Below are 27,603 nucleotides of genomic sequence, written 5' to 3' on the forward strand. Positions count from 1 at the left end.
GCGGGCCGAGAGGGGAGGGAGCGCAGGGAGGGGGGCCGGCCGGGGGAGGAGAGAGCAGAGGAGGCGGCCCCGGCAGCGCGCGGCGGCGGTGGCAGCGGCGGCGGCGGCGCCGAGAGCTCGGACTGGGAGCCAGAGCTCGGCTGGACAGCGCGAGAGCAGGAGCCGCAGGAGCCGCAGCGCTGCCAGCTTGGGCCGAGCCCGGAGACACCGGCCTGGCTGGTCCGCGCCAGCCGCAGGTGGGAAGGGGCCGGGGCGGGCGGCGAGGGGCTCCGGGCTCCGGGCTGAGGCTGAGCCGCGGTGCCGTCTCCTCCCTCCGTTCCGCAGACAGAGGCTGAGCATGGAGCTGTCCCCCCGCAGCCCTCCCGAGATGCTGGAGTCGGATTGCCCGTCACCCCTGGAGCTGAAGTCAGCCCCCAGCAAGAAGATGTGGATTAAGCTTCGGTCTCTGTGAGTCCCCGGCCGGGAGCGGGGGGAAGGGATCTCAGGGAGCCTGGGGCGGGGAGAGGGGGTAGCCGGAGCCGGGCTGGTGGATTCTCTCCGGCACACACGTTGGCAGGTGCGAGGAAATACGCTGCCCTGACACGCGTGGCCAGGCCACATGTGCAAGGCATGTGCGGAGCAAGCCGGCTGGTTGGAGCGGGTTTAGGAGTTGCAAAGCTAAGGATGTGCCGGTGCCTGTGGACCCCCCCCCCCCCCCCCGTGACACACGCAGCGCGGAGAGGCTGCACGTTATGTGCGGTGTGGCAGGGCTGCAGACCGGCAGCGTTCAGGAGGTGCCAGGCTGACTCACACGTATCCGTGTGCAGGGTTGTGCAGATGTGAGACGCACATCACATGTGCGTGCATGAGCGTCCGTGGGACACACAGATGTGTGTGGAGTGATTGCACACAGCTCCGGATCTAGTGCATGGGGATACTTGCGCCAACCTGTGGGTCATATGGATCTCTGTTGGGATTGGTGGTTTCTGCCTCCTGCATCTTTCAGGGGGTGGGGATGCGGGGCGCCCCATACCTTAGCTGCTCATCTCTCTTGGGGCCGGAAAACCCACGGTGCCCAGTAATGTTGGGAGACAAAGCTCCGATCTGGAAGAGTTGGGGTGGAGCCCCTACCTGGGAGCTGGGGTGGTGGTGGTGCTGAAGAAAGATTGATTGACGGGGCAAGGCAACTGTCGAAACCTTTTTGTTGCTGCAAGGATCTCCAAGCACATATAGGCATCTTTTCTTGTTGTTGCAAGAGAAGGTCATGGGTGTGTGTGTGTGTGTGCTGGATGAATAGGGAAACGAGGGACTCACGTGTCCCATACTCCAGTCCCAGAGGAGGGAAGCAACTTTTGTTTCTCTTCCTCAGAGGAGAGGAGTGGGTCAAAGACAAACCATGCGGCACATTTATCTACCAGTCAGCCGCCATCCGGTAACCTCCGCAGTCTGTTGATTCTTAATCAGAGAACGAGGGAAGGTGCCCCTCTCCCTGATATGACTCCCAATGGTCCCAGGAAAGAGGCTGTAGATGTTCAGTGAGGCAATGCAGGAACCATAGACCCACAACCCAGTTCCTCCCCGTTACCCTCAATGGTGAGCTCTGAAGCTTTCCATTTCTGGGTTCTGGCGGAGGGAGAGCTGGTGGTAGGAGATGGAGAGATCTAGTGATTGTTTTGTTTTTAAAGTACTTCAGCTGTGGTAATAAGATGACGCCTTGATATTGGGTGGGTGGGTCTGATTTATGCTCTAGCTGCTTAGCGAGGCCTTGGGGAGAACTGAGGCCCAGTGGGCAACAAGGCTTGGCATCCAAATGTGCTCCTCAGTTCCTGCCCTTTGCTGCCTCTAGCCAATGCAATTTGCCGGGCTCTCTGAAGCGCAGCCTTGGAACGAGTTCCGGGATGAAGAGATGGAAAACCGGTTGAATTGATTTAGCACTGAGTGATTCTTGATAGAAAACCATGCTCTGTTAATGGTAACTAAGCTGGGGGAGGGGGTGGCAGGTAAGGAAGTGGTGGAAGGGCAAAGAAGGGGGCTCGGGGTTTATAAATGAGAGAATTCAAGGTGTCCCAGGATGGCTTCCCCCCATCATGTACTTCCCTTGCTTCCATTCCAGGTAATGAGTGGGCCCTGCGAGAAAGCAGGTTTTACCTGTTTCAATGTCTCCCATACCTTTCTTTTTTTTTTTTTTTAAGATTTTATTTATTTATGTGACAGAGATAGAGACAGCCAGTGAGAGAGGGAACACAAGCAAGGGGAGTGGGAGAGGAAGAAGCAGGCTCATAGCGGAGGAGCCTGACGTGGGGCTGGATCCCAGAACGCCGGGATCACGCCCTGAGCCGAAGGCAGACGCTTAACCGCTGTGCCACCCAGGCGCCCCTCCCATACCTTTCTAACCAAAAGTCTGTCCTGGAAGCAAATTGCTGTTTCTTCCTTCAGTATGAGAAGTGCTCAGTGGTGAGAGAGGAGGATTCCCAGAGGAGCCGCTGAAACCCAGGGAGAGAAGGGGGTGGAGGCCGCTGCCCGCACAGTGCGTTAGCGGGGCTGTCCTTACAGGAGAGCGGGGTGGACAAGGGTCACTAATCTTACCGATGAAATTATTCCGGTCTTCACTTACTTCCGCAGTCTGGTCCTTAAGAGTGCTAGTGGCATGTGATAACGTACCCAGAAAAGGCCTGTTTCCCTATTATTAATCACCAGGAATAGATTCTCAATCTCAGTTTCTCCAAGCAGAGAAAGATTTTGATATCAAGGCAGATCCCTAGTTGATGGCTTACTGGGTTTGGCCCTGTTTGAATATCGGGGAGGCTCTAGTGTGGGAATAGAGGGATGGACACGATTATCTCATGGCTGTGTACTGAATAGAAATGAATATATATATATATATATATATATATATATATATATATATATATATGCCTTGATTCCCCCACACACCATATCCTATCCCCCTGCCCCCCAACTATCCTTTTAATTTCTTATGTAGGACATCTAGATTGTCTTCAGGGAGCCCGGTCTGGTGTTTTTGCCTCTGGTTAAAAAGCCCATACTCAGTATAATTTTGCAGGGCAATTTCTTCTTGGGAAGGTCATCCAGGAATCCTGTTTCCCACAGTAGAACTCTGCCAAAGATTAATTCAGAATCTGGAGCATATGAGCTGAAGAGTCTCTAGCTATGGGATTTCGCCTCTACCTAGCAGGAAAATTTTCCTAACTGAGCAGACTCCGAAGTGGAGGCATGAGAGACGCTGGAATAGGGAGTCTGGAGATGATGGGTTGAGCAGGATGAGGATTTCTGACCCTAAGATGAGGGATTTGACTGGACTGCCTACCCTTCTCTGAGACCAGAGGGCCTTGAGGAGTATAGGGGAGGTTCAGGAGCAGGGGGTTTTCTGTGTCTTTTGTGAGTCAAGAAAATCGGTGAGTGGAGATGGGTTTGCCGTCCTTAGCTCATTTATTCATTCAACAACTCTTGTTGAGTGCCTCCTGAGGGTCAGGTGATGTGCTGGAGGCTGGGGTACGGTCGTGGACAAAGTAGACACAGGCCCTGCTCCTATGGAGTTGATAATCTGGTTCAAATCCATCACGTGGGGGGCGCCTGGGTGGCACAGTGGTTAAGCGTCTGCCTTCGGCTCAGGGCGTGATCCCGGCGTTATGGGATCGAGCCCCACATCAGGCTCCTCCGCTGGGAGCCTGCTTCTTCCTCTCCCACTCCCCCTGCTTGTGTTCCCTCTCTCGCTGGCTGTCTCTATCTCTGTCGAATAAATAGATAAAATCTTTAAAAAAAACAAAAAACAAAAAACAAAAAAAAACACAAATCCATCACGTGGAGTAGAGTTCCTGTTCCTCATTTTGCTACACCCACCCAAGTGATAAAACTCTACCACTTTGGTTTCTGTCTAATCTCTTCTTTTGGTGGGGGGCGGGCCTACACACACCCAAGAAAAGCATAGAAACGAATTCTTTGTCTTTGTCCCAGGATAGTACAAATATCGCTTTCTCCCCTCTGCCCCAGTTTCTCCTAGAATTTTACAGACCGAGCTTCCCTGTTCCTTTGGGATACTATAAACACAATCCCTTTCTCTTCTCCTTTCTTCACACGGGCCTCAGGACTCCCGAGGTCTAGGCTCTATGTCCTAAGCTGTGGTTCAAGGTCATTACAGCTGAGCTGGAGCAAGGACCCAGCTGGGTTTCTTTTTGCTCATCTTTGTTTCATCCGAGTCTAGTGTGGTACCTGAAACATAATAGGCACTCGAGAAATGCTGTCGAATAAAGGAATGAACAAATGATTTAACGAGTACCTGTGTGTATGTCATGGAGCCCGGTTCTGTCTCTGATTCTGTGGCGCGTGTGCTCCTGTGCGTGGGGGGGGGGGTAGCAGGAAATGGGGATGGAAGAAAAGGAGGTGGTGTTGTTTTTTGAGAGGGCGATTTTTAAAAGGTGTGGGGTTTGAGGACCTCAGGACAGAGCCTGGAACTGAAGCAGTTACAGAGAGGCTATGGAAACGTTATTTGGCCGTGTGAATGAGACGTATCAGGAGGAAATCGCGAATGCGTGACGTGTATACATATGTGTCTGGGTGAGGGTTGGGTTGCGGGCGGGGGACAGCTTGTGGAGTCAGAGCTCCATGATGATGTCTCTTTGTTTTCAGGTTTATAAACGGCACGTGTGACAGTAAATATGTTGGGAAGGTTTGCACTTACCTGAATGCCCGAGATCGGCCTCTGTATGAATGAGGTGATGTGTGTGTGTGTAGGTAACGGGACAATATGTATGTATGATCCTGTGTATGTGTTTGTGACACACCAACATCTAGTTTATAATCCTGGGGAGATCAAATGGGCAGGAGGAAGAAGCTGAGGGACTGGACTGGGTGCCTCCCTGGTTGATTTATCCCACCTTTTGTCCTCGTTTCGTGTATGCCCCACGGAGTGATCTTCTGTGGCTCTCACTGGTTTTGAAAGTTGTGCAGCGGTTCCCCTTTTTCTGCATATGGCTGTGGAGCTGCTGTGAAGATGGCTCCCTGGATCTCTGGAGAAAAGGGGGCACCATTTCTCCCAGGCCTTGGCAGGGATGAGTTTTTGTGCCTTCCTCCATGGAACAGCGCTTCCTCTTTAATTTCCAAACATGGCCAAGGGAATCTCTCCTCCCTGGGTTTTGTCTCCCCTCTCCCATCAGTGCTTTCCATCTTTACATTTCTTTCATCAGCTGTGTCTTGAATGGGGCATCTCTGAATGGTTGAGGGTAAAAAATGCTTGCAGTAGGGTGAAGGGAGAGGGGCATCAATTTAGATCAAAGGGAGAATTTCACAAGCCTCCGGTCAGAAGAGGTGGTTGGGGGGGATGAGGGTGGCAGGGTGGTGGGAGGGGAAGAGCTGAGGGAATGGCGGGAGACTTGAGTTTGAGTTCATGTTCCCTTTGCTGCCAATTACTAGCTGCATAATCTTGAAGTCACAGAGTCTCTCTGAATCTCAGCTCCTCGTTTGACATCAGTCATATGAAAGTGGTTTTGAAATGATAAAGTCTGGAGTTCTTTCAGGATTGGAGAGCTTGCTGTGTGAAGAGGTGGGAGGAATGGGAATGAATGGGAGACCATCGGCTTGGATGGGGAGAACGGTAAAGATTCAAGAGGCAGGAATATGAATTCCTTAATAGGTTTAAGTCCTGGTGTCTGGGACATGATTCGGAAGAGTCTTGTTGATGAATGGTTGTCTGGAGGGGGTGAGACAGGTGTCTGAGCTTAGATACTAGAAGGCTGAGTGGGCCTATCTTACAAAGGATGTGGGCCACTGAGGTCAAAAGAAAAGAGAAGGACTTACTCCTATTATCTCTTTTCCCAGTGGTTAGAGCAATTGTAGTTCTAAGACCTGGTGGGTGTGGGAGCCCCAGGGACTGCCATTGGTGAGTCCTGTGAGCATTGGAGCATTCTCCTCTGGCGTTCATCTTACATTTCTAGGCCTTGGGGTGATGTGATCACATATGCCGCATCTTATTTTAGACAATCTCTAAAGTCTCTTAGAACCCAAGTATCACTTTGTTTGCCTAGAAGCCCCAGGAGGCCAGTTAGAAAGACCGACGCAGGAGATTCTACAGTGGAAGGTTGCATTTGTCACTTTGGCCAGGAGGAGGGTGAGGTAGGTTGGGGTGCACTGGTCCTGGAAGGCCAGGTGAGAGACCCAGGAGGGGAGGGGCCTGGACTTGTCTAGACCCCTTTGCTCCTGCCTGCTGTCTAGGGAGCTTCTGAAGGCAATGACATGAGCGGTTGTTTCCTATTTTGCCCTCTTTTTGGCCACTCCCATTTGACGGGGACGGGGGGGGGGGGGGGTAGGGGGAGCAGGGAACCTTGAAACACATCTTTCCCTCTCTTTTGAGTCTTTAAAGGAATCATCGAGGATTTGTTTCCAACTTCTCTGCTCCCTCTGCTTTCCTCTTGTTTGACTCCTCTTGGTCCTTTCCTTCTGTCCCTTTCCTCATTTGTTCCCATCTCTCTCTGCTGGTCTGCATTTTGCTCTTCTCTCTTGTCCCACTTCCTCTCTCCCTATTCCTTTTGACTGGGCTTCCCTGGCCTTCAATGCCCCTACCCCTTTCTCACCTTGGCCGGGAGCCAGGACATCCCTGGGGCCTCCTTCCCCTACCCCCAGGTGTTGGGGTGGTGGTGGTGCAGGGTGAGTCTGCTGCAGGCACCCTTTGGGACCGCCTTAGGAGTCCAGCCTCAACTGCTGTATTCTGCAAGGCCTTTCTTTTGCCTTCCCAGTGACCTCATCCTCCCAGCTCCCCTGGGGAGGAAGCCAAGTAATTGCCTTTGGCTCTCAGGGGGCTGATTTTCTCAGGTGCGGAAGTTGAGTAGCTATTTTCCAACTCTCTTCAGGACAGCAGCAGAGAAAAAGGGACAAAATCAGGGCAGCAGGTGGGGTGCAGGTGAGCTCCCCTCCCCCCCAGAAACTGGAAGTTGTTAGATAATGAGATTGTCCCCTAAGGGAGGAAGACTTAATGGTCCTCTGGAATTGGGAGAGCATCCTGGGGTTACTGAGTGGGGCAAAGATGGGAGCAGAGGGGAGGGAGGGCTCCTGAGAAGGGAAAAGGAGGAAAGCGAGTTGTTGTCCATTCGGTGCGGGGAGGTCCCTAATGCGGGTGCTCTTGCCCCTTTGTCCCGAATGTCTCCCCCGCCCCCCACCCTGCAGCTGCCCCTCTCCCTCAGCTCCTGCGGCATCCATGTGGATCAGGAAAGGAAGCATCAGCTTAGGGTTCTACTTCAGCATCCCAGACCTGGCAGGGGTCCGCTGAGGGAGCTGTGATGGGGTTGTGGTGGAGAAGCAGGCTTGGTGGGGAAGGGGCAGGGCAGATCCAAGGAGAGGCCTGGGGGCGGGGGGCTGGGAGAAGAACTAGAAAGGGGGTGTCTCAGGTGGTGCCGTTGGATACAGCCAGGTTCCCGAGCGAGTGGATTCCGCAGCTGCAAAGAGAAGTCAGATTTGCAAATAATTATTGTGGCTGCAGTGGCGTGATTAGGCTGCCAGCTGGTGTTGGTACCATTAGTTTTGGGAAGGGAGCTTGGCTTCCAGGGGGGCTTCGTGATTTTTTGGCAGGCAGGACCTGGGGGCTAGAGAAGCTTCTCCTTTCCTTGCTATTCCTTGGCTTCCCCGCTCTCCTGTTTATCAGCTCTGGCACATCTAACGTGGCCCCATCCCCCTGGTTCTCGATGTCCACCGTGTTTGGAAACTCTCTGGGGCCTGGGCTGAGTAAGCACACATGCCAACAGTGTTGCCAAGCTCCCTAAACCCCAACTGTATCTCTACTAAGCAGGAGCTTTAGAAATTCCAGTCTTAAGGAAATATCATAAATCAGATCGTACCAGATTCACCCGAAAGACTTCTTTGTCCTGCTTGTCCTCCTCCTTTCTGTTGTTTTTTGAAATGCCAAGAAAATTTGCTATTGTTTTGATTACAGCAAGATGGAATAAAGATGGATATGCGAGAGAACTTCCTGGAAAGTTCACGGAGGTTAGAATGTGACCTTCCTGTGATAAAGAAGAAAGCCACCCTCCTCCTTTAAGCATCAGGTTAGGGATGAGTTGGGGAAGCAGTGAGCTAGTCAGAAAGGATGAACTTGAACCAGGGAATTGAGACCTAGGCGTCCTGTTTCCCTGGTGCCTCCGACCCAGGCACTGAATCTGAGAACCATAAAATGTAGCAGAGGAGGAAAGTGATGCCCAGAGGTGGTTGGTAAGGTTTGGGGGCAGGGCTGGGACCAGACCCCAGTCGCGCTGGTGCACACGCTTGTGCTGCTCCCATCACACCTGCAGTCAGTCCCTTGCCAAGCTTCCAGCTCCGTTTCCCATCCCAGGCCTCCTTCAACATCTGCTAGGCCCCCTGGACACAGGGCATCTGCTGGAACAGCTGCTGGGATGTGGTTTGGAGGTCTGGTGGGGTGGTCCATGTGGCGGTGGTTAACGAGCAGAATTAAACCGCGCAGGGAGGGAGAAGAGGGGTGGACGGCGAACCAGAGAGAGAGAGTTCTTCTGGCCTGGGTCCTGGGAGCCTCCTCTCTCCTTAGCCTTCCTCGGACTTTCTTGCCCACCTCTCCCAGTTCCCCCTTCTCTTAAGGGCTGCAATCTGAAGCTGAGGGAGAGGTGACTCAGTTGTGTGCTGGGCTAGGAGCCGGGATATCTGGGGTCTTTTTAGTCTGGGCTAGGGCACAAGCTCTTTAGATTACCCTCTTCCTCATCTGATCGGAGCTGTGCCGCGCTGTTCCTAGGAACACCTGTTAGAAACAGCTTCTGGTCAGGAGGCAGAGGGGGACTCGCCTTCAGACACAGCATGGGTGGGAGCCAAGTCCTCCGCCTCTGTGGCCACGTTTCCCAGACCCTCTTCAGCACCCTTCAAATCTCTCTTCTTTCCCTCCCCAACCGCTTAGTTCCTCCTGCCCTCTCCCCCTCCCCTCCGCTCTCTTGGTTTCTGTTCTTCCCACACTATCCCCCACCCTCCACCACCCTCCCTCCACCCAGCTCCTCGGTCCGGTGCCTAGAGATCTCTTACTACCGCTGCCATGTCAACCGGGGCCTGCCGCCCCCCAGGATGGCACCCCAGCTCTGCCACCAGGGGGGCTATTTTTATCTCCAGAGCCACCCCCGCCACTGTGCCCAGCCAGCTGCCAGCACTGAGGCTGCTTGTACAGCAATGGGAAGCCAGGGGCGTGAGGGGAGTGCAGTGCTTGGGTAAGGTGGAGAGCTGGTTGTTCTTGGTTTCTGGAGCTCCATGCTGTGCACAGTCCCGTTTCTTCTTCCACTGCCTCATGGCCCCTGTGGAACAAGGGGCCAGGGAGAAGCCCTGGACATCTGGAGTGGTGGTGGCAGGGTGACTAGGGCTTTTCCACACCAGAGGTCCTGTGTATAAGGGTGGGCATAGGAGACTTTGTTCATGGAGGGCTCTTACCGAACGTTTGCTGAACAAACTAAATAAAGGGTTGGGCCAAGGAATGATCCGTTGCATTCATGCAACACTTTATAGTCCCCAAGGTGCTGCCATGTGATCTCATTTGATCCTTGAGTGAAATCTGTGAAGCACATATTACTTACCCATTTTATAGACAAGGGAATGACCTCAGAGTATCCTGCCCGAGGTCACACATAGTGATAAAGTCTAGACAAAAGTCTCCTGATTTTAATTCATGTCCTCTTTTCATTGGGAGTTAGTTGATTTCTTTGGTTCTTTCAATTTCTGAGATTTTGGAGCCTTGAGATCAGCTGGTTAATCCCTTCCCCAGCACCCCCCATCCCCACCTCTTCTCTTCTCTGACCAGAGGCAGGGTTTCCTTTCCTTTTTTTCATCCCCTATCCCAACTCCTATTCTTCAGAGCAGCTGGGGAATGCTGGGAATGGGCCTGGGAGGGAGGCTTTCTGGTTATGCTCCTTGGTACTTTTAAACAAAAGTTAAAGACTAAAGGAAAATCCATGCTGGACTCTGCTGGGTCGTCATATCTATGCCCTGCCTCCCACCCGGGGAAGCCTCCCCAGCTCGGATAGAGGTGTGGTGTGTGTGTATTTGCATGGGTGAGTGGATATGTGTGAAATTGTTTTCCCCAGGAAGGGCTGGTGGTTGGCCAATATCCGTTCTTATTAGGAACAGTTAATAATAATAATAATACTAACAGGCTGGGACGAGCGTGTGTGGGATGCATGCTGGGACGACGAAGCAGGTGTGTAGGCTGAGGTGGTAAGCAGTCATTTGTCCAACCGGCTTTTGGTTCTATTGGGCAAGAGAACAGAAGGATGCCCAAGATACCCTCTGCAAAGCTTTCTAGTCTAAGAAATCTCCACCTTTTGGTAGGAGGGTTGAGGTGAGTGCCTGCTTGCGGTGGCAGGGCCTGGGGTGAGGGCCTGGTGTCAGGTGAGGGAGGGGAGGCGTGGTGTTTTGGGGGTGTTTCAGGCTGTATGCAGCTGGCCACCACCTTCCTCCACTCCTACCCTATCCCTGTTCCTCCAAGCAGGCATGGCCGCGGAACAGGCCAATGACTTGTCCCTCATCCCCTGGGTTCAGTCCTGGGTCTGTGACTCAGGCTGTAGTTCTTTTTCTCTAAAACATGAACCAGCGTGTGCGCGTGCGTGCGTGCGTGAGGAGCTCAGAGAAGGAGACGGACACAGACAGGGAGGGTTTCCTTTCTTCCAGCACCTGCAGCAGCCCTGCTTCATGGCTACCAGTTCGCTAGAAAACAACTTGTCGGCGTCGAGCGTCACGGCTCGCGTTGCTGCCGAAGCCCACTTCCACTTGTCCCGGTGCCCAGCGAAGCTGAGAAACCGCAGGTCCCGAACTTCATGTGTTTGTAATCCTTCAAGGCTTTGGCGCGGTGACAAGCGTTTTTAATTTCTCTCGGCTTTTGGGGGCTAGAGGTGGGGAGGGAGACTTCCCGTCAGCAGTCCCGGTCCCGGCCTGTTTCTTCTCTCCCTTGCTCTGTCATCTCCTCCCCGCGAGGCCCCTTTCCTCGTTCGCACATCGTGCCCGGCCCTAGAGCCCAGACGCGGGAGAGGGCAGCGGCGCGGACCTCTCCCCGGGCGCCGCCGCCTTCGCCCCGCTCTCCTCCTTAGCCCCGCCCCGCCCCCGGCTGACCAATCGCGGCCCCCAGGCGCTGGCGTGGGTGACGTCATGGCACAGCCAATCCGGAGGCGGCTGGGGCTGTGTGCGCACGTCCACCTCGCGCCGCAGAGGCCGCCTTCTGTCCCCCAACCTGAGCGAGGGCAAAGCCCGGAGGCGGAGGAGGGGGACCTTCGTGGTCCCCAGGCCCGCCCCGGGCCGGCCCATCAGTTTTCCTCCTCTGGGCTGGGTTGGCCTCTCCCAGTTAATTCCCAGTTATCCGCCAGTGCTCGTTTTCCAGATGGGAACCGGGGCTGGGAGTGGGAAAGTAACTTCCCCAACCTCTTGGTCCCCGTGGGCGTCTTCCCGACTTTGATTCACTGCTTGGGCGGGGCTTTCCCTCCCCGCTGAGCGGGTCTCTGCGTGAGGATCCCCTGAACCCCAGCCTCAGGGAGCCCCTCCCCTGTAGTTTCTGGTCCTTTTCCTGTCTTGCCTCTGTCCTTTCAGGGGGGTAAAGCTCACTTTGAAAAATGGCCCCGGAAGAAGACTGTGGGAGGGAGCCGAATCCGCCGTAGCCCCTCCAGGGGGCTCTCGCAGGGCCCCCTCCCCTCCCAGGGCAGACTGCCTCTCCACAACTGGTTCAGGGTGGGTCCCTGTCCCTGCACCCTTAAGCCTTCTGCTAACCCTTCTCCCCAAAGAGGAGCCCCACCTCCTCAGAGCAAGGGGCTGGACTGTGCTATTTCTGTCCTTTCTGGGATTCTTCTGAGAACAGATTCTTGTTTTCCGTCGGATTCAGATGTGAAACTTTTCCCGTGGCCTCTTACCCAGTTGCTGTGGGCTGCCTCTCTGTGTCATCACGCCCTTCTTCCTCCAGCCAGGCCCCTCCTGTTCCCCTCCTCAGAGTTCTTTCTGGTCAGTAGCTCAGTTCTGCTGAGACCTGGAGGAGGAAGTTGGGCCCAAGAGGGAGTCATTCCCCTCGGGGGCCCCGGGGGCCCCAGGGGCAGCATTCTGATACTTGGAAGCTGGACACTCTGATTCCCATGGCAAACCCTGTTCCTGTGCAGAGAAGCCACCTCCAGGGCCCCATCCTCAGGTAGGCACCAGGGCCGAGAAAGGGGGGGGGGACAGGTGGCTGTGGGTCACCACTAGTAGTTTGGGGGGGGGGAGGGATCAAGACTTGACAGTCCCCATATGTTGTGTGCACATGTGTGTCCACATGCGTGTCCGCTTCTCCACCTTTTACCCGTCGGTCTTGCCCTTCCTCTTATTCTCCTCCATTCCCATCTCCCTTTCCTTTGAGTTGCTTCCTCTTGCCTGTGGCAGGTGGCTTAGCCAGGATTCCCCCTTCCTCTCCTTCCTCACCCCAGCATCCTTAGGACCTCACATTCCTCTGAAATTTCGTCTGATCTTAAAACCCCAAAGGCAAATCAGATTCTTCTTCCAACTCCTAGCCCTTTGGCTTGAGGCTGCCCTGTCCTAGGAGTGTGGGTGCTGGAAGTAGTACAGGGGGCTTTGGAAACTGCCAGATCATCAGCCATGATGGCCCAAAGAAACGAACTGGTGGGGGAGCTGAACTCTTCTGGGGTGTTGGGATTATTACTACCCTGAGCCTTCCCTTTCAATGGGCTGCCTAGAGCTGGGAGAGACTGGTGCTTTCCAGGGGTCAGGGTCTGAGGCTTTTCTCGGGGTGCAGAGGCCGAGGGTAAAGGAGAAAGAAGTGGGTGTGGTGAAACAGGACTCGTGGTGGAGATGGAAGGATTGTTGCAGAAGCTTCCAGTTTTCCTTAGGCCTGGACGAGGACCTGTCCATGGGCGGGGAAGTAGGACTTCCTGCAGAAGAATGCTGAGGGGAGGACTGTGGGTGGGTCTGGGGAGATCCTAACTCTGAAGGACTTTAGAACCAGAGAGGCCGCTGCTGGGCGGAGGGGCTGTGGGGGAGTTAGACGACTTCAGGAGGGTGACGTTCAGCACCTGGAGCCTTCCAGCTGCCCGAGTCCAGGTCCCTTTCTTGGACTCCCCATTTGTCAAATTTATTCTGTAATCTTCCTCTCCCTCCCCACTCCTTCTGGTGTCTGGATCATGTCTGCTTCAGATTTCAACAGGAGCTATAAAGGAGCAGGGTTTAGACGTGGAGGCAGGAGGAACTTGGAGGGAAGGTTGTGTGGAAGGCCAGCCACAGCCTCATTCTTCTCCGAAGGCACTCCGGTAGAGTTTCAGAAACCCTGCCGCAGAGATCCCCATTGTGAGCTCTGGCAGATAGCCCCCCACCTGATTAATCTCTCCCCTCTCCCTTTTATTTATTTATTTATTTATTTATTTATTTATTTAGATTGTATTTATTGAGAGAAAGTTTGTGAGAGAGAGAGAGAGAGAGAGCATGAGCAGGGGGAGGGGCAGAGGAAGAAGCAGGCTCCCCGCTCAGCAGGGAGCCCGATGGGGGGCTCCATCCCAGGACCCTGGGACCCTGACCTGAGCAGAAGGCAGAAGCTTAACTGACCGAGCCACCCAGGCGCCCCTCCCTTTCACTGAATGAACATTGGCTGAGCGCATGCTGTGTGCTCTGGGTAGAGCAGCGGTGTCAGTCCCATTAAGATGCTCACAGTCTGCTGTGGGCCGGCAGACACCAGCACTTCCTGGGGGAGACAACAGACTGAGGAGCTGTGATGGAATGAGCTCCAGCCTCTCTGCAAGCGAATTACGGGATCGAGCCCCTTCTGCCCAACACCTTTGGTGTGCGGGGCACAGTTAGGCCCCAGCAGTGTGAGTTGTAGGCTTGCCCACCTGACTGAGATGGACAAGTTGTGGGACCTTGAGCCAGTCACTTAGCCTCCCTCCTCAGGTGGTTGTGTGGTCCAAATGAGGTTTGTCATTATGAAGGAGAGATCATGGCCATTTTCATTGTCTCATTTTCTCTGTTAAGGGGCTTCCCAATCACCAGCCTCCATGCAAACTAGACGCCCTCTTCTCCACCTGGACTCGGGATGGAGAAGGCAGGCACTTGTTGGTTTGAAGGCCACAAGGTATGAGCTGGGTGGGGCCCGCGTGATGCTGGTCAGTTCATCCAATTCACATCATGTTTAGAGAGCCCCATTGTATGTGTCAGGCCTTCTGCATACATTATTTTACTTATAAAATAAATTATAAAATAAATAATAATTCTTATTAACAGCCCTTCACCCGTCGTTTATCATCATCTGCACTGTTGTACAGAGGCAGGAACAGAGGCTCTAAAAGAAAGGTTCTCAAAGGTCCGTGTGCATGAGAATCATCCTGGGTGTTTGTTAAACGTGTTTGCAGATCCTTGGATCATACCCTTACACATTCTGGTTCAGTAGGGGAGCAGCAAGTCCTGGAATCTTAGTTTTTCACAGGTATCCCGAGGGATTCTTTTTTTCTTTTTTAAGGTTTTATTTGTTTATTTGTCAGAGAGAGAGAAACAGAGACAGAGCCCAAGTGGGGAAGTGTCAGGCAGAGGGAGAAGCAGGCTCCCTGCCAAGCAAGGAGCCTGATGCGGGACTCCATCCCAGGACCTGAGCCGAAGGCAGACGCTTAACCCACTGAGCCACCCAGGCGTCCCTATCCCAAGTAATTCTGATGCCAGTGGTCTACAGGCCACCTTTTGAGAGATACTGATTGAGAATTAGTGACTTGCCCAAGGGCTCGGGGCCAGGATACCTCTGAATCCAGGATCTTGCCCCTGAGAACTGTGGCCAAAGCCTTGGTTTCTGCACTGGAAATAGGGGTGGCAATTTCTTCCCAACTCCCTCCCTCCCTCTAGGCCCATTGTGAGGATAATCTGAGATAACGTAGGAGAAATCGCTTTTAAAAATGTAGAGCTGGCAGCATTGTTAACGATTATGCGAATACATGCAAATGAACACCCGTGGGCTTGGCTGTTCACTTTGGGAGCCTGTGCTGGGATGTGTGTTTCAAGATGTGGGTCGAGAGAGGATGCGGAAGAGCTGGTGAGTTTAGGTTTGGGTTTTACAAAGGGCTGACCAACGTGGAGGATGAGGCCTGGGGTAGGAATCTGGGAGAGAGATGGGACCAGAGGCTTTTCTTTCTTTTTGGGTTGTGTGTCCCCTAGATCTGAGGGTCCCTGGCCACGGGGACTGACCAGCAGAGGGAAGCCCTGGTTTTTGCCTGGGCCCCAAAGGTGGAGTGAACTTCTTTGTTCTGCGACCTCTGGGTCAGTGCTCTGGGAGATGCTGGTTCAGTCCCCCTTCCCAGCTCATTGGATGGAAAGCCTTTTATGTTGTCTGGCCTCTATTCCACCTCCCTAATGAACCCCTCGCTGGGGCAGAGCTTTACTGAAGCCGGCTTCTTTCTTGTTGAACAGCTGCCATTTGCACATGCAGCAGGAAGGCCAGAAGTGGGGTTTGAAGATCACCCACGGAGGAGGCTGCAGGGTCCCCCTCAACTGCTTTCCTTCCATTTCCCCCCTTGCCCTTCTGCCCCGTTTGCATTCAGACTGTTTGGGCAGGACTGCTGGCCCCTGAGGTGAGAGTTGGCCTGAGACCCTTCCTGGGGCTGGCTCTTTCTGGCACCCCCATTCCAAAGCTGCTGAGACCCCAGGATTCCAGAGCTGCTTCTGTTCAGGAGTGCCATTGTTCTCCTTCCCCAGCATCCCTGGGAATTGATGCTAATTTCAGCCTCTGGTCCCTGACTCATTCTTTTTTCCTCCCTGACTCATAGGGTGACCTTGGGTTTCTGAAGCCCCTCTTGGTGGGGAGTTGTCATGGCCACCACTTTACCCCCACCTGGGTGTTAGGTGGGGCGAGGCAGGGCTGGGGGAAAGAGCCAGAGGGGAACGTTTAATTGCTTTTTTAAAAATCACCATCTAAAGTCAAGATTGAGTTTTTTTGCTTTGTGGCTGCCTGGGCCGGACTCTGCAGACTTCTAAGAAGTCTCCCACTTCATCACTGACCCCCAGCATTCATGAGTGCAAAAGATGAGGGACCGTCCCCTCAGGCAGAGCATCCAGTAACTGAGACCCCTGGCCCCACCCCCAGCACTTTGGCTCGGGGGAAGCCGGCCCTGCGGCGGAGGTGGGGGATGGGTACAGGCACACACTGCCAGAGGTTCTCTCGGGCACAGCATTGGGCAGGCAGGGGTTAATCCTGCTTTGTCCTGGTTGATGGATTCTGGAATCATAATCCATTAGCTCTGCCTGAATAGAGTGAGGCCAGGCGAGAGCATTCAGATTGGTCTTTGTTCTGCGTCTTCACCATCCCTGCCAGGGACAGAGAGGCTGTGGACATGTACCCGCCCCCCCTGCCCCCTGCCCCTGCCATGACCAATGGATGTAACAGAAGCATCTTGGGGCTCTTTTGATTGCTGTTGACCCACAGCTCACTCTGCTGGGGGAAATTGGCAATGTCAGCTCTTGGTTATTCAGGCTATGAAACAGTCCCCAGAACATCAGCCTGGGTGCTTGCACCTGCCTCGTTCTGCTGGCCCCCCGAAGTCTAAATGAGAGTTTTCAGGAAACTGACTGAAAGGAGGTGTGTGTGTGTGGGGGGGGGGCTCAGAAAAAAGCCTGGGATTAAACTTTGGGGGTAGATACACTTAATACAGGACAGGCGGTGGCAAGAGCCCGGGATGAAACACACTAGCTGCGATTCGTCTTCCTGTCGGAGAGAGTGCCGATTTGTGGAAGACTGAGACGCCTCATCAGAGGGGTCCTGCTCCCAGGACGGGATAGCAGTGCCTGAGCAGGGCGTCTGTGCCCACCCCCCCCAGGTTACGCTACATGGTGAAGCAGCTGGAGAACGGGGAGGTAGACATCGAGGAGCTGAAGAAAAACCTGGAGTACACGGCTTCTCTGCTGGAGGCCGTGTACATAGACGAGACTCGGTGAGAGACCCGTGCACGGGGAAGACGCGGGGCAGGCACGGTGATGGGGGCGGGGGTGAGACAGGAGGCCGGAGACAGAGACCCGAGACAGGGCCAAAGCAGGGAGGAAGAGCTGTAGCTGGAAATACCACAGAGGCAAAGGGGTGGAGGAGCAGACGGAGTTGCAGAGACAGAGACAAGCACAGGCATCAAAGAGAGAAGACTTTTCAGAGCTGGGAGGGACCAGAACGCTCGTGTAGTCCTAACCCTCTCGCCCGTGCGGAATCCCTCCAGGCCTGTGCGGCCCAGCATGGGAGCCGCTGGTCACATGTGGCCGTTGAGCCCGAGTGTGAACCGAGACATGGATGTGTATGTAACGCGCACGCTGGATTTCAAACACTGAGAAAAAGGAATTGACTTCACATCGAAATGATATGATTTTGGGTGTATCTGGTTAAAGAAAACTTAATATTAAAATGAATTTCACCCGTTTCTTTTTACTTTTTAAATGTGGCTACTCACCAATTTCACGTTACTTCTACCTGGCTTGCGTTTTGTTTCCGGTGGGCAGTGCTTCGGGTCTCAGCCTCCCTGCCTGGTGGTATCTATTCCATTTTCTGCTTGAGCGCCTCCAGAGTTGGGATGCCCACTACCTCACATGGTGGCGTCTTTCATTATGGAGGCATCAGAGAGACAGAAAAACCAAAAACCAAAACCAAACGTAGTGAGAGAAAGGAAGGGGAGGGTGAGAGAAGAGAGAGACCTGGCCTGAGCCTTGCTGAGTCGTGGGGTGTGGCTGGGCCCAGCGGCCCTAGGTTGTGGAAGCACTTGCTGTCTTTCTTCTGTGACTCCCCTGCTGGGGCCTCAGGCAAATCTTGGACACGGAGGACGAGCTGCAGGAGCTGCGGTCAGATGCCGTGCCCTCGGAGGTGCGGGACTGGCTGGCCTCCACCTTCACCCAGCAGGCCCGGGCCAAAGGCCGCCGCGCAGAGGAGAAGCCCAAGTTCCGGAGCATCGTGCACGCGGTGCAGGCTGGGATCTTCGTGGAACGGTGAGGCTTGCCCCCGCTCAGCCTCCCTCTGCCTGTAGTTGTGTCCCCCTTTCCCGGACACCCTGGGCTTCCGGGACCTCACTGTACCCCCAGTGGTGTGGCCCCCCCACCCCCATTGCCCAGAGCTCATCCCCACAGCCCCACCTGATCAGACCCCACTTCCCAGACCTTCAAACGTGGGCTTCTTTTCGCTATTTGCCCTTAGGATGTTCCGGAGAACGTATACCTCTGTGGGTCCCACCTATTCCACTGTGGTCCTCAACTGTCTCAAGGTGAGCCCCGGGTTTTTGGGAAAGAGGAGAAGGTTGGAGGAAGGAATGGTCGTTGGGACTTTCAGACTCTTGGTGGGGTGGTTTTTGCCTTCCCTTTTAACTGTCATCCCCATGTTCCTCAAAGCAACATTTCGCCCACTCCAGAGGCAAACTTCTATCTTGTTATCTCCCCTGCACTGAGAGATACCTGAGAAGAATAAGGCCCATGTCACCATGTCTTTGTTTTCCTGCTTCCCAGGTCTCTGTAAACATTGGGAAGTCCTCCTTGAAGTCTAACTGCAACCCTTGCTGCTGTTGGGAAGCTCCCCTTGGGAGTCTCCCTGCCTAGTCTGTTGTTTCTCCACAGAACCTGGACCTCTGGTGCTTCGATGTCTTTTCCTTGAACCGGGCAGCAGATGACCACGCCCTGAGGACCATTGTCTTTGAGTTACTGACTCGGCACAACCTCATCAGCCGCTTTAAGGTTGGGCAGCACCCTACCCCTGTTCCGGGGCAGGGCTCTCCACTGCCGTTACTCCTGTTCTAAAAGGTGGCCAGCAGGCCGGTTCCACAGGCTTCCTCACTCAGTCTCACTGTCAGGGAAGTTTCCCTGTGCCCACCGTCCCAGCCTTTCTGTCACTTGCTCCATCCCGAGCTTCCCACTTCATTTATTGCTTTCCAGAGGAGGATTCTAGGTCAGCAACCAGAGCAATTCTGCTCTGTCCTGCTTTGCTTCTTTCCCGTAACTTGTCCTCTCCAGGCTGGCTCGAAGTTCACCTCCCTGTGTCCGCTGTCCTGCCTCCTGCCTGTGGACACCCGAGGCCTAGAGTCCAGATGCTGTCAGCCTGTGCCCTGGGGACTAGAATCTCTCCATTTGTTTCCTGGGGGGTGGGGGGGGCAGGAGCGCGGAGGAAGGGATAAGATCGGTCAGTCCTTCCCTCCCCCTCGGCTCTAGTCTCCGTCTGAGGAGTTTTATGGAGAGGGTCAGCTCTTGGCAAGGCTGGGTAGGGCCGTGTGAGGGGAGGGAGGGTGCGTGAACTCCATTTGCTCCTCAGCTTGGCTGGCTGTGAAGAACATGGGATTAAAGTCCTCTCCAGGTTCTATGCCAGGAGGGAATAGGGGCTGGAAAAAACCACTTCCGTGTGGAAAAACCACACTTGGAAGTGGAGGGTGGAGGGGTTGAAGAGTCGCAATGGGAATAGTAGGTGGGAGTGGACAGAGATGTTAGGGCAGAGGAGAACACGTATGTTCCGCGGGGGCCCGGAGGCAGGTCAGAGGAGTCCAGCTGGAGGCCCTTTCTCAGAGGGCTGTGGTAGAGCGTCCAGACATCCTCAGCCTCTGCTTTACCAGAGTAGACTATTGGTGCGTGTGAACCTTTCCTCAACCTTGACTCTTCGTTTTACACCAACTCCCGAGAGGGTTTCCAGAACTTTCCTGAGATGCTTAGTTGACATTTTTCCTCCGTGCCTTCCTGAGGCCTCTCCTTCTGCACCTTCATCTTCTTCCTTCCAGTCCTGCCCTCTCCAGGACAGAGAACAGCAGGGTCCTCCTTTTCCTAAGACTTTTCCTGGCTCCTATTTCTCCAAACTGGTTCTCAGACATTCTCTGGACACCAGCTTCTCCGAAACTCTGCTTCCTTACCTGGCAGGACTGGTTTTGGAGGACCCCAGGAGTAACTGCCAGGTTGGGTTTGGCCCAGCCCCGGTTCGCCTTGCTCCAAGACAGTTAGATTCCCTTTTCTTGGGCACCCAGCCCCTCCCCTGCGTCCCTTCCCTTCCCTCCAGGGACACCATGGCAACGCAGAAGCAAGGGCAGTTGTCATGGAAACGGTCCTTTAAAATTCCCTGAATTTGGGGCACAGCCCTCCGGGATGGGGGTGGGAGATGTTAGGGTCTGACTGATCAGTGGTACGTCTTCGGTGTCTCATCACTATGGCTCATCCCTACAGAAGCTTCCCCAAGTCCTGAACCTCACTCTCCTCACGGCCTCAGGAGATCCTGGGACTGGTGCAGACACCAGCCCTGCCCTCTGGGAGCCTGAGCCTTTGAAGGAGGCAGCAGACTCCAAGGGCATATACAGGGACAACTGATAGTAGCTGGACAGAGCTCTGGCTCTTGGTGCTGGCGTGTGTGTGTGTGTGTGTGTGTGTGTGTGTGTGTGTGTGTGTTTTGGGGTGGGTACAGGGAAAGTCTTCTTAGAGGAGGGGGTGACCCATATCTATCTTGGTCATCTTACTCTTTCCCCTGCTTCTGAACCCCTTTCCACGGTATTGGATTGGGGGTGGGATAGGGTGATTGGAAGATAGGAGGGAAGTTTTCTTTTCTTAAAAAGCTCCGGGAAATAATAATTATAGCTACTCTTTAGAGAGCACTTACTAAGTGCCATGTACTTATCTCATTAAATTCAAGGAGGTGATATTCTCTTCATTCTGCAATAAAGTATCAGAGGCACACGACTTACCCAAGGTCACACAGCCAGCAGGTGGTGGAGCCCGGATGTGAGCCCAGGTCCACCTGACTGCAGAGCCGGTGCTCTCTCCCTGCGCCATGCTGCCTTCTAAGGAAAGATGGCGTTGCTGATCTCAGTCCTCGGCTGCCTGCCAGTCCTGCAGATCCTCCCTGTATCTCGATTTTCTCCCTCCCACTGCAGATTCCCACTGTGTTTTTGATGACTTTCCTGGATGCACTGGAGACAGGCTATGGGAAGTACAAGAACCCTTATCACAACCAGATCCACGCAGCTGATGTTACCCAGACGGTCCATTGCTTCTTGCTCCGCACAGGGATGGTGGTGCGTGCCCGGGAGATCGTTCTTCTGTGATTTAGGGGCTTATGGCTGCAGAAGTGGGAAGTCTAGACTATATTCCCATTTCCCTTTGTTTCTCTTTGGATCCTCTCCTTTAGTATCCCAAAGTCTTTACAGAGTCAAATTTTACTTACTCCAGAGGATTCCTGGGTGGACCGTAACGTCATGGGCAACGCTGGGGATGTGTGCTGGGATACGGTGGGAATGTTTCAGGTTGGAATAAAGGGGGGTATTTCACCATTCTGGGAGCTGAGAAACCTGGCCGTCTTAGCCCAAGAGCTGGCCTTGAAGAACGGAAGGGATGGGCTGAGTGGTATAGCCTGGGGTGGAGGTCTTTGGGCAGTGATGGGCGGGGTGAGGCCCCTCTCATCCCGTCTCTCTCCCCCAGCACTGCCTGTCGGAGATCGAGGTCTTAGCCATCATCTTCGCTGCAGCCATCCATGACTATGAGCACACAGGCACTACCAACAGCTTCCACATCCAGACCAAGTGAGGGCTGCCGATGAGGCAGGGGCAGGAGGGGCCCAGTGGGGGTGGGGCAGGTTGCCAGAGCCCCCACTTACAGGGGGCTGGACGCGATGACCCTTGGCTTTGCAGGTCAGAATGTGCCATCTTGTACAATGATCGCTCAGTGCTGGAGAATCACCACATCAGCTCTGTCTTCCGAATGATGCAGGATGACGAGATGAACATTTTCATCAACCTCACCAGGGATGAGTTTGTGTGAGCCGAAGGCGGGAGTGGGCATCCCAAAGAGACCCCTCACCTCGACCCTCTCTTCCCACTCCCTGGACCTCCGGTCCATCCGTGCTGTGGGGGCTGATCGCTTCTCTCGCTCTGTCCACCCAGAGAGCTGCGGGCCCTGGTCATCGAGATGGTGTTGGCCACGGACATGTCCTGCCATTTCCAGCAAGTGAAGTGCATGAAGACGGCCTTGCAGCAGCTGGAGAGGTGGCGTGTGGTGGGGTGTGGCTGGGGCGAGGCCAGAGTGAGGGCTGTGTGAATCGAGGGCACATACAGGGGTAACTGGTGTGCCAGGCCTTTACCTGGATGTGGAAGCTCTCCTGGCTCCAGGCGTCCACCTCCGAGGATGTGTGTGTGTGTGTGTGTGTGACGTGTGTGCACACGGGCCTGGGTCTGCACCGGCCCGCGCTGCGGGTCTGCGGGAGAGCGCAGGGAGTCTGCAATGGGCATTCTCAGGGCCGCTGCAGGGCAGCCTGACCCTGGAATGTTGGGAAAATCATGCAACCTTTCTGGACTCGTTTCCTTATCTGCGCCTTAGGTTAAAAGAAAAAAAGCACAGAACAAATGCCATGATTACATTGAATGTTGCTTAAATGCGGGTGGGAGGATATGAATGTGTGTAAGAGAGAAGAGGCTGTGGGGGGTCCTGAAGGTACATATATTCATGCACAGCGTCTCTGTGGGGACAGCGTGCCGTGTGGCATTGCTGGGGGAATAATGGTAACACTTACAATGATGATGATGATGATGATAACATCTACTCAGCACTTATTACGTGCCAGACACGCTACTAAATGCTTTCATGTTGTGTGTCATTTGATTTTCAGAACAACCCTATGTGGCAGATTCTGTTAATATTTCCTGTTAGATTGAGAAAAGTGGAATATGGAAATTTGAAGTAACTTGCTCTGTGTCACACAGCGAGTGTGTGATGGGTACAGTGGGGATTCGAACCCATTCCCTCTGCTTCTAAGAGCTTGGGCTGCTTCCCCACATATGGGCGCACGTGTGTGTGTATGTGTGTGCGTGTGCATGTGTGTGTGTACCCGTGTGCGTGCGTGTGCGTGCTGTCTCAGAGGCTGGTGGACGTTCCCTGCAAGGATCTGAGGGCTTGTGATGGGAAGTTAGGAACGGTCCCGGTACCTTCTCCTAAAAGATAGTCTCCCTTCCCTTACCACGTGCTCTGACCAGGATTGACAAGTCCAAGGCCCTGTCTCTACTGCTCCATGCTGCGGACATCAGCCACCCAACCAAGCAGTGGTCGGTGCACAGCCGCTGGACCAAGGCCCTCATGGAGGAGTTCTTCCGTCAGGTAGTGGGGCGTCTTCACCCGGCCCCGCCCTCCTTCCCCTTTGTTCTCCAGCTTCCCACTGCACGTCCAGATCTTCTGCGGCTTCTGACCTGATCCCAAAGCCCTGGGATCAGAGGTCATTTTCCTAAAAGCTTAGCTGTGGTTGCATGCCGTTTGCATAGCGTCCATTTCCAAGTCAAAGACACCGAAATCCCTCTTCTCCTCCCCCCGCCCCCCCAGCCGCACCCCCTCCAGCTTTCCCCACCCCCCGCTGTCTCCTCCCCAGGGCGACAAGGAGGCGGAGCTGGGCCTGCCCTTTTCTCCGCTGTGTGACCGCACTTCCACTCTGGTGGCACAGTCGCAGATCGGTGAGTGGCCTTTCCAGTCGGGAGGAGAGCCCCAGGAAGGGGACGGGATGCTTTCTGGGCCGGGGCCGGGGCTTCTCCGAGTCACCATCCCTCAGAACCAGTCTTCCTGTGGAGTAAGCTTGTGCTGGGGCACGGGGTCCTGGGTGGAAGGCCTGGGGGTGCACAGGTGCGGTCACAAAGACATCGTTGCAAAAGGCTGTCCCCACTGGGAACTTTGCAGCCTGCATCATCCTGTTTTACCTGCAGCCGGGGGTTCCAGCCGCGCCGGCCCCTGTGCCCAGCCCTCCGGGTGCACCTCTCCATCGTGTTCCCCTTCGCCGCAGGTTTCATCGACTTCATCGTGGAGCCCACCTTCTCCGTGCTCACTGATGTGGCTGAGAAGAGTGTGCAGCCCCTGGTGGACGAGGACTCCAAGTCTAAGACCCAGCCCAGGTGAGGGTGGCTGCGAAAGCCAGGTCTCCTGGTTCTGGGGGAGGGAAGAGGGACTCACAGAGAGCACCGAGCGCAGGGAGGAGGTACAGCCGAGGCGGGTGGTGGAGAAGCAGGCTACCCAGAACTTGGGGGGGCTCTGCTGCATGTCACACACAGGGGCGGAAGGATGGGACCAGAAGGCTGTGACCTGCACCTGTGGTCCCCTCCACCCATTTTCGTTAGCTCTATCTTTATTGCCTTTCTGCTAATCTCGTTTTTTATTTTCCTTCTAGTAGGAGGGAGGGTGTGGAGAGGAAGGGGTGAAATTGAGGGAAAAGGGGCAGGGACTCGGGGGTACCCAGCAGAGGGAAGGGGGGGATAGTCTCCCTAAGTCTCCTCCTGGTCTTCCAGCCCCGCCGCTCTGCGGGCTGTGAAGGCAGTTCTGGAGTGGGCTGGGTCTCACCTCTGGAATTGGGGGGGTGCTGCTTTAGTTTCCAGTGGCGCCAGCCTTCTCTGGATGTGGAAGTGGGAGACCCCAACCCTGATGTGGTCAGCTTCCGCTCTACCTGGACCAAATACATTCAGGAGAACAAGCAGAAATGGAAGGAACGGGCGGCAAGTGGTGGGTGCTGTTGGACCTGGGGTGGGGGGTGGGTGAGGCCTTGCGGGGAGGGTGGGCTGGTGGAGCAGGAGCAGGTCCGCTTTCCTTAACCCCCTGGAGCAACCCTTTGTTTGACTCCCAGAGTTGAGAATGGAGCTAAAGAGAGGAAAGTAAGATCACAGGAAAGATTGTGCCGCTGATTGGCCCGGACTGTTCTAGAACCTAGAACAGGGACAGGAGGGAAGATAGGAGCAGCCATATTGCAGAGCCCACGGAACTCCGTGCATGTTGTGGTCTGTAAAAGGTGCCCCGGCAGATCGGGGTAACTTGGTGGCCTGGGCTGGGAAATCTCTTCCTTTATGTGTGAGTTGAGGGTTGTGAATTTTAGCCAGGCTGCGGAGGAAGGCTGGAGAGGCTCTCCCTAGATCGGCGTGGGTTGAATGAAGCTCGTCTTGAAGGCAGGAGGACGCAGGAGAACCTTCACTTTTCTCCACACGCTCCTGGCCTTCTGGGGAAAAACATTTCTTGCTCCGGTCCCAACTTCCTAAATGCCCCTCTGCAGGCGTCACCAACCAGATGTCCATTGACGAACTGTCGCCCTGTGAGGAAGAGGCCCTGCCCTCCCCTGCCGAAGATGAACACAACCAGAATGGGAATCTGGACTAGCCTGGGGCCGGCCCAGGTGAGCCTGTGTGGTGGAGGGGGAGGGTCTTGAGATTCCGTGGGGGGTAGAAAGAGCTGGGTGTCCAACATGGCATCTTTGAAGGGTCATCTCTGGGGTTCGGTGGATGTGAGATTCTCCCTCCCTCTTCCGAGGGAGGAAAATGGAGGAAGTGAACATGTGGTTGAGCCAGGGCGTGAGAGGGACCCCTTCTGTCTGTTCCCTGCAGGAAGCAAGGTGGTAGCTCCTCAGAACTGGGAGGGCCTGAGCGAGGCTACAGCCGGCCTCTGTAGCACCTTGGTGAGGGCTCGGGAACAGGGCCCAGCAGGACGCTGTGAGGTCAGTGGGGCATGACTGCCATAGCAGCCCCCCCCGCTCACACGCCTGGCTGGGCCCCCCCTGCAGGCATTTTTTGCACAACTGTATGTGGGATGGAGTGAGGGGGTCTGGTGGGACTTGGAGAACGTAAGGCTGGAGATCAGGCTAAGTTCGGAGCGCTGAGGCCTCTCCCGCTTTTCCCAGGTCCTCAGTGAGTCCAGAGTGTTCGACGTCATCAGCACCATCCATCGGGACCAGCTCCCCATCTGCTCCGAGGGAGCATGGAGGTTGAGGAACAGACAACACACCCGAAGGCCAAATGCCAGACATTGTGGGGTTGGGGGAAGGGCCCCTCCCCACTCGACACCCATTGGGGTGCACTTTAATTTCCCAGCAGCAAGTCTGGGGAACTTTAGGCTCCCAATGGTCACTGTGCCCATCCCACTGCCTCTGGACTCCCCGCACCCCTGTGGCCAGATGGCTGGCTGGGAGAGGGGAGCTTCTTGGAGGCCTCCCAGGGCCCAGGGGGGAGGGTCAGAGATGCCAGCCCCTGGGCCCTCCCCCATCCTTTTTGCCTCCAAGTTTCTAAGCAATACATTTTGGGGGGTTCCCTCAGCCCCCCCCCCCCCCAGATCTTAGCTGGCAGGTCTGGATCCCCCTTTTCTTCCCCTGGGAGGGGCTGAAATAGGATAGAAAGCTGGGGGTTTTCAGAGCCCTGTGTGTGGAGAGGAGCATAGGCTCCTTCAGGGCATGGGAGCTTTCTAGGGCCTGGGAATGCAGGGGTGTTCTCTTTACCCCAGACCTACACTGCTTCAGCACCATCCCCAGCCTCCCCGCCCCACCCCAATCTTCCTCCCCTCCCATTCTGAAATGTCCACTGGGGGAAGAGAGGAGGCCTCTCCTGGGTCCGCAAGAACTTGGGATTGGTCTAGGCCTCTGGGGCTGATCGCCTACCCTGGCTGTCCGGAGCCCTTTGCCTCCTTCCTCTCCCCAGGGCTGGGAGGCTCCCATCCGACCAATGTCTGTAAAGTGCTTTGCGGTCCCCCTAGCAGAGCACCTTCAGGACGCATCTTCGAGCACAGGCAGGAGATGAGCTGGCTTGGGGCCCAGGGTGCGTGGGGAGGGGGAGGTATAATCCAGTCGTCCTGCATTGCTATCAGAGGGCCCCTCCCCTGCCCCCTTCCAGAACCCCCCCAGCTGCAGGCACCAAGAGGCCCCTCCCCTGGGACCAGTGGGGAGTGGTGGGTGGAAAGCAGATAGGAGGGGCTCAGGGCTGCTGCCGCTGTGTCCCCTGAAGGCAGCCCGCCAGGCCCTGTGCCCCTTCTCCTCCGGCTCCTCAAGCAGCCTTGTCCCAGGAAAGGCCCAAGTCCAGGTGACTGCCCTCCTCCTACCTTGTAAATACCAACCATGCATTTGTACAGTGGGCCCCATTTGTGTGAAGTCCATATCCATGGTCTCTTAGACCCGCCACCTTGACACTTGTCCCTCCTACCCCACCCCAAGTGGGGCAGAGACGCATGTGACTCACCCCTGCCCTTGGTCTCCCAGAACCCTGCTATAGCCAGAGATCAATAAAGAAGGGAGACCAGGCCTGGCTGTGTTTCGTGTTTGCTGGATGGAAGGCCACACTGTCTCTTTCAAGCTCGAAAGAATCCTGGTGTGGTGTTCTCCCTATTATGTCTGTGGGTGGGGAGGCTGGGGCCTGGGGAGGGGAGGTGGCGCCTGAGGGCACGCAGTAGGGATGGCGGGGGTGGGGCTCCTGAGGCACCTCCTCTCTACCAGCGAGCTTCCTCAGTAGGGAAGGGGGACTCTCACATTCCCTCCTCCCCTCCCCACCACCTGGAAAAATCAAAAGTGGCGGCAGGAGAGGCCTGGCTCGCTGCTGCGGAAGTTTCTTCACCTGTTCTGGGTTTTCGTCTTTTGCCCTGGCCCCTCCGGGTCTCGGATCAGGGAGAGAGCTGATCTTCCGGCTCCCAGCCAGGGCCTCTTTGTTAATAGCCACTGTGTTCTCAACCCATCTCAGCTACCGGGTTGGAACAGGGGTGGTGGTCTCCTCATAGCTGGAGGAGGGACCACATCCTGAAGCCTGGGAATCACTGAGGCCTGGAGGGCGGGCAGGGAGGCATCCACACAACCCTCTTTCCCGTGGGCCAAGGGCCAGGTGCAGTCCCCCCTTCTGTCCAGCAGACGGCAGCCGCAGCACAGGCACAGCTGGAGCGCCTTCCAACTCC

General features: G+C 55.1%; 1 protein-coding gene across 5 annotated transcripts; it reads left to right on the forward strand.

Annotated features, from left to right (window-relative positions):
• The first annotated feature begins 93 nt into the window (after nucleotides 1-93).
• PDE1B (phosphodiesterase 1B) lies at nucleotides 94-26,962 on the forward strand. 5 transcript variants are annotated; one of them, XM_087855898.1, is made up of 16 exons: nucleotides 94-236; nucleotides 325-447; nucleotides 16,779-16,892; nucleotides 17,740-17,922; nucleotides 18,128-18,194; nucleotides 18,541-18,657; nucleotides 20,823-20,963; nucleotides 21,367-21,467; nucleotides 21,576-21,701; nucleotides 21,828-21,929; nucleotides 22,914-23,034; nucleotides 23,300-23,381; nucleotides 23,705-23,813; nucleotides 24,284-24,414; nucleotides 24,956-25,075; nucleotides 25,577-26,962. In XM_087855898.1, the coding sequence occupies exons 2-15, from the start codon at nucleotides 338-340 to the stop codon at nucleotides 25,057-25,059; spliced, it is 1,608 nt and encodes a 535-aa protein (XP_087712024.1). In that variant the 5' UTR covers nucleotides 94-236; nucleotides 325-337; the 3' UTR covers nucleotides 25,060-25,075; nucleotides 25,577-26,962. The 5 variants fall into 5 exon arrangements, with proteins under 5 accessions (XP_087712024.1, XP_087712026.1, XP_087712028.1 ...); XM_087855900.1 differs by lacking the exons at nucleotides 94-236; nucleotides 325-447 and adding an exon at nucleotides 11,627-12,130; XM_087855902.1 differs by lacking the exons at nucleotides 94-236; nucleotides 325-447 and adding an exon at nucleotides 12,087-12,130 and having other exon boundaries at nucleotides 17,837-17,922.
• The last annotated feature ends 641 nt before the right edge of the window (nucleotides 26,963-27,603 follow it).

This window comes from Ursus americanus, chromosome 25 (assembly GCF_024610735.1).
Source record: "Ursus americanus isolate L20-20 chromosome 25, mUrsAme1.1.p, whole genome shotgun sequence".
Lineage (NCBI taxonomy): Eukaryota > Metazoa > Chordata > Mammalia > Carnivora > Ursidae > Ursus > Ursus americanus.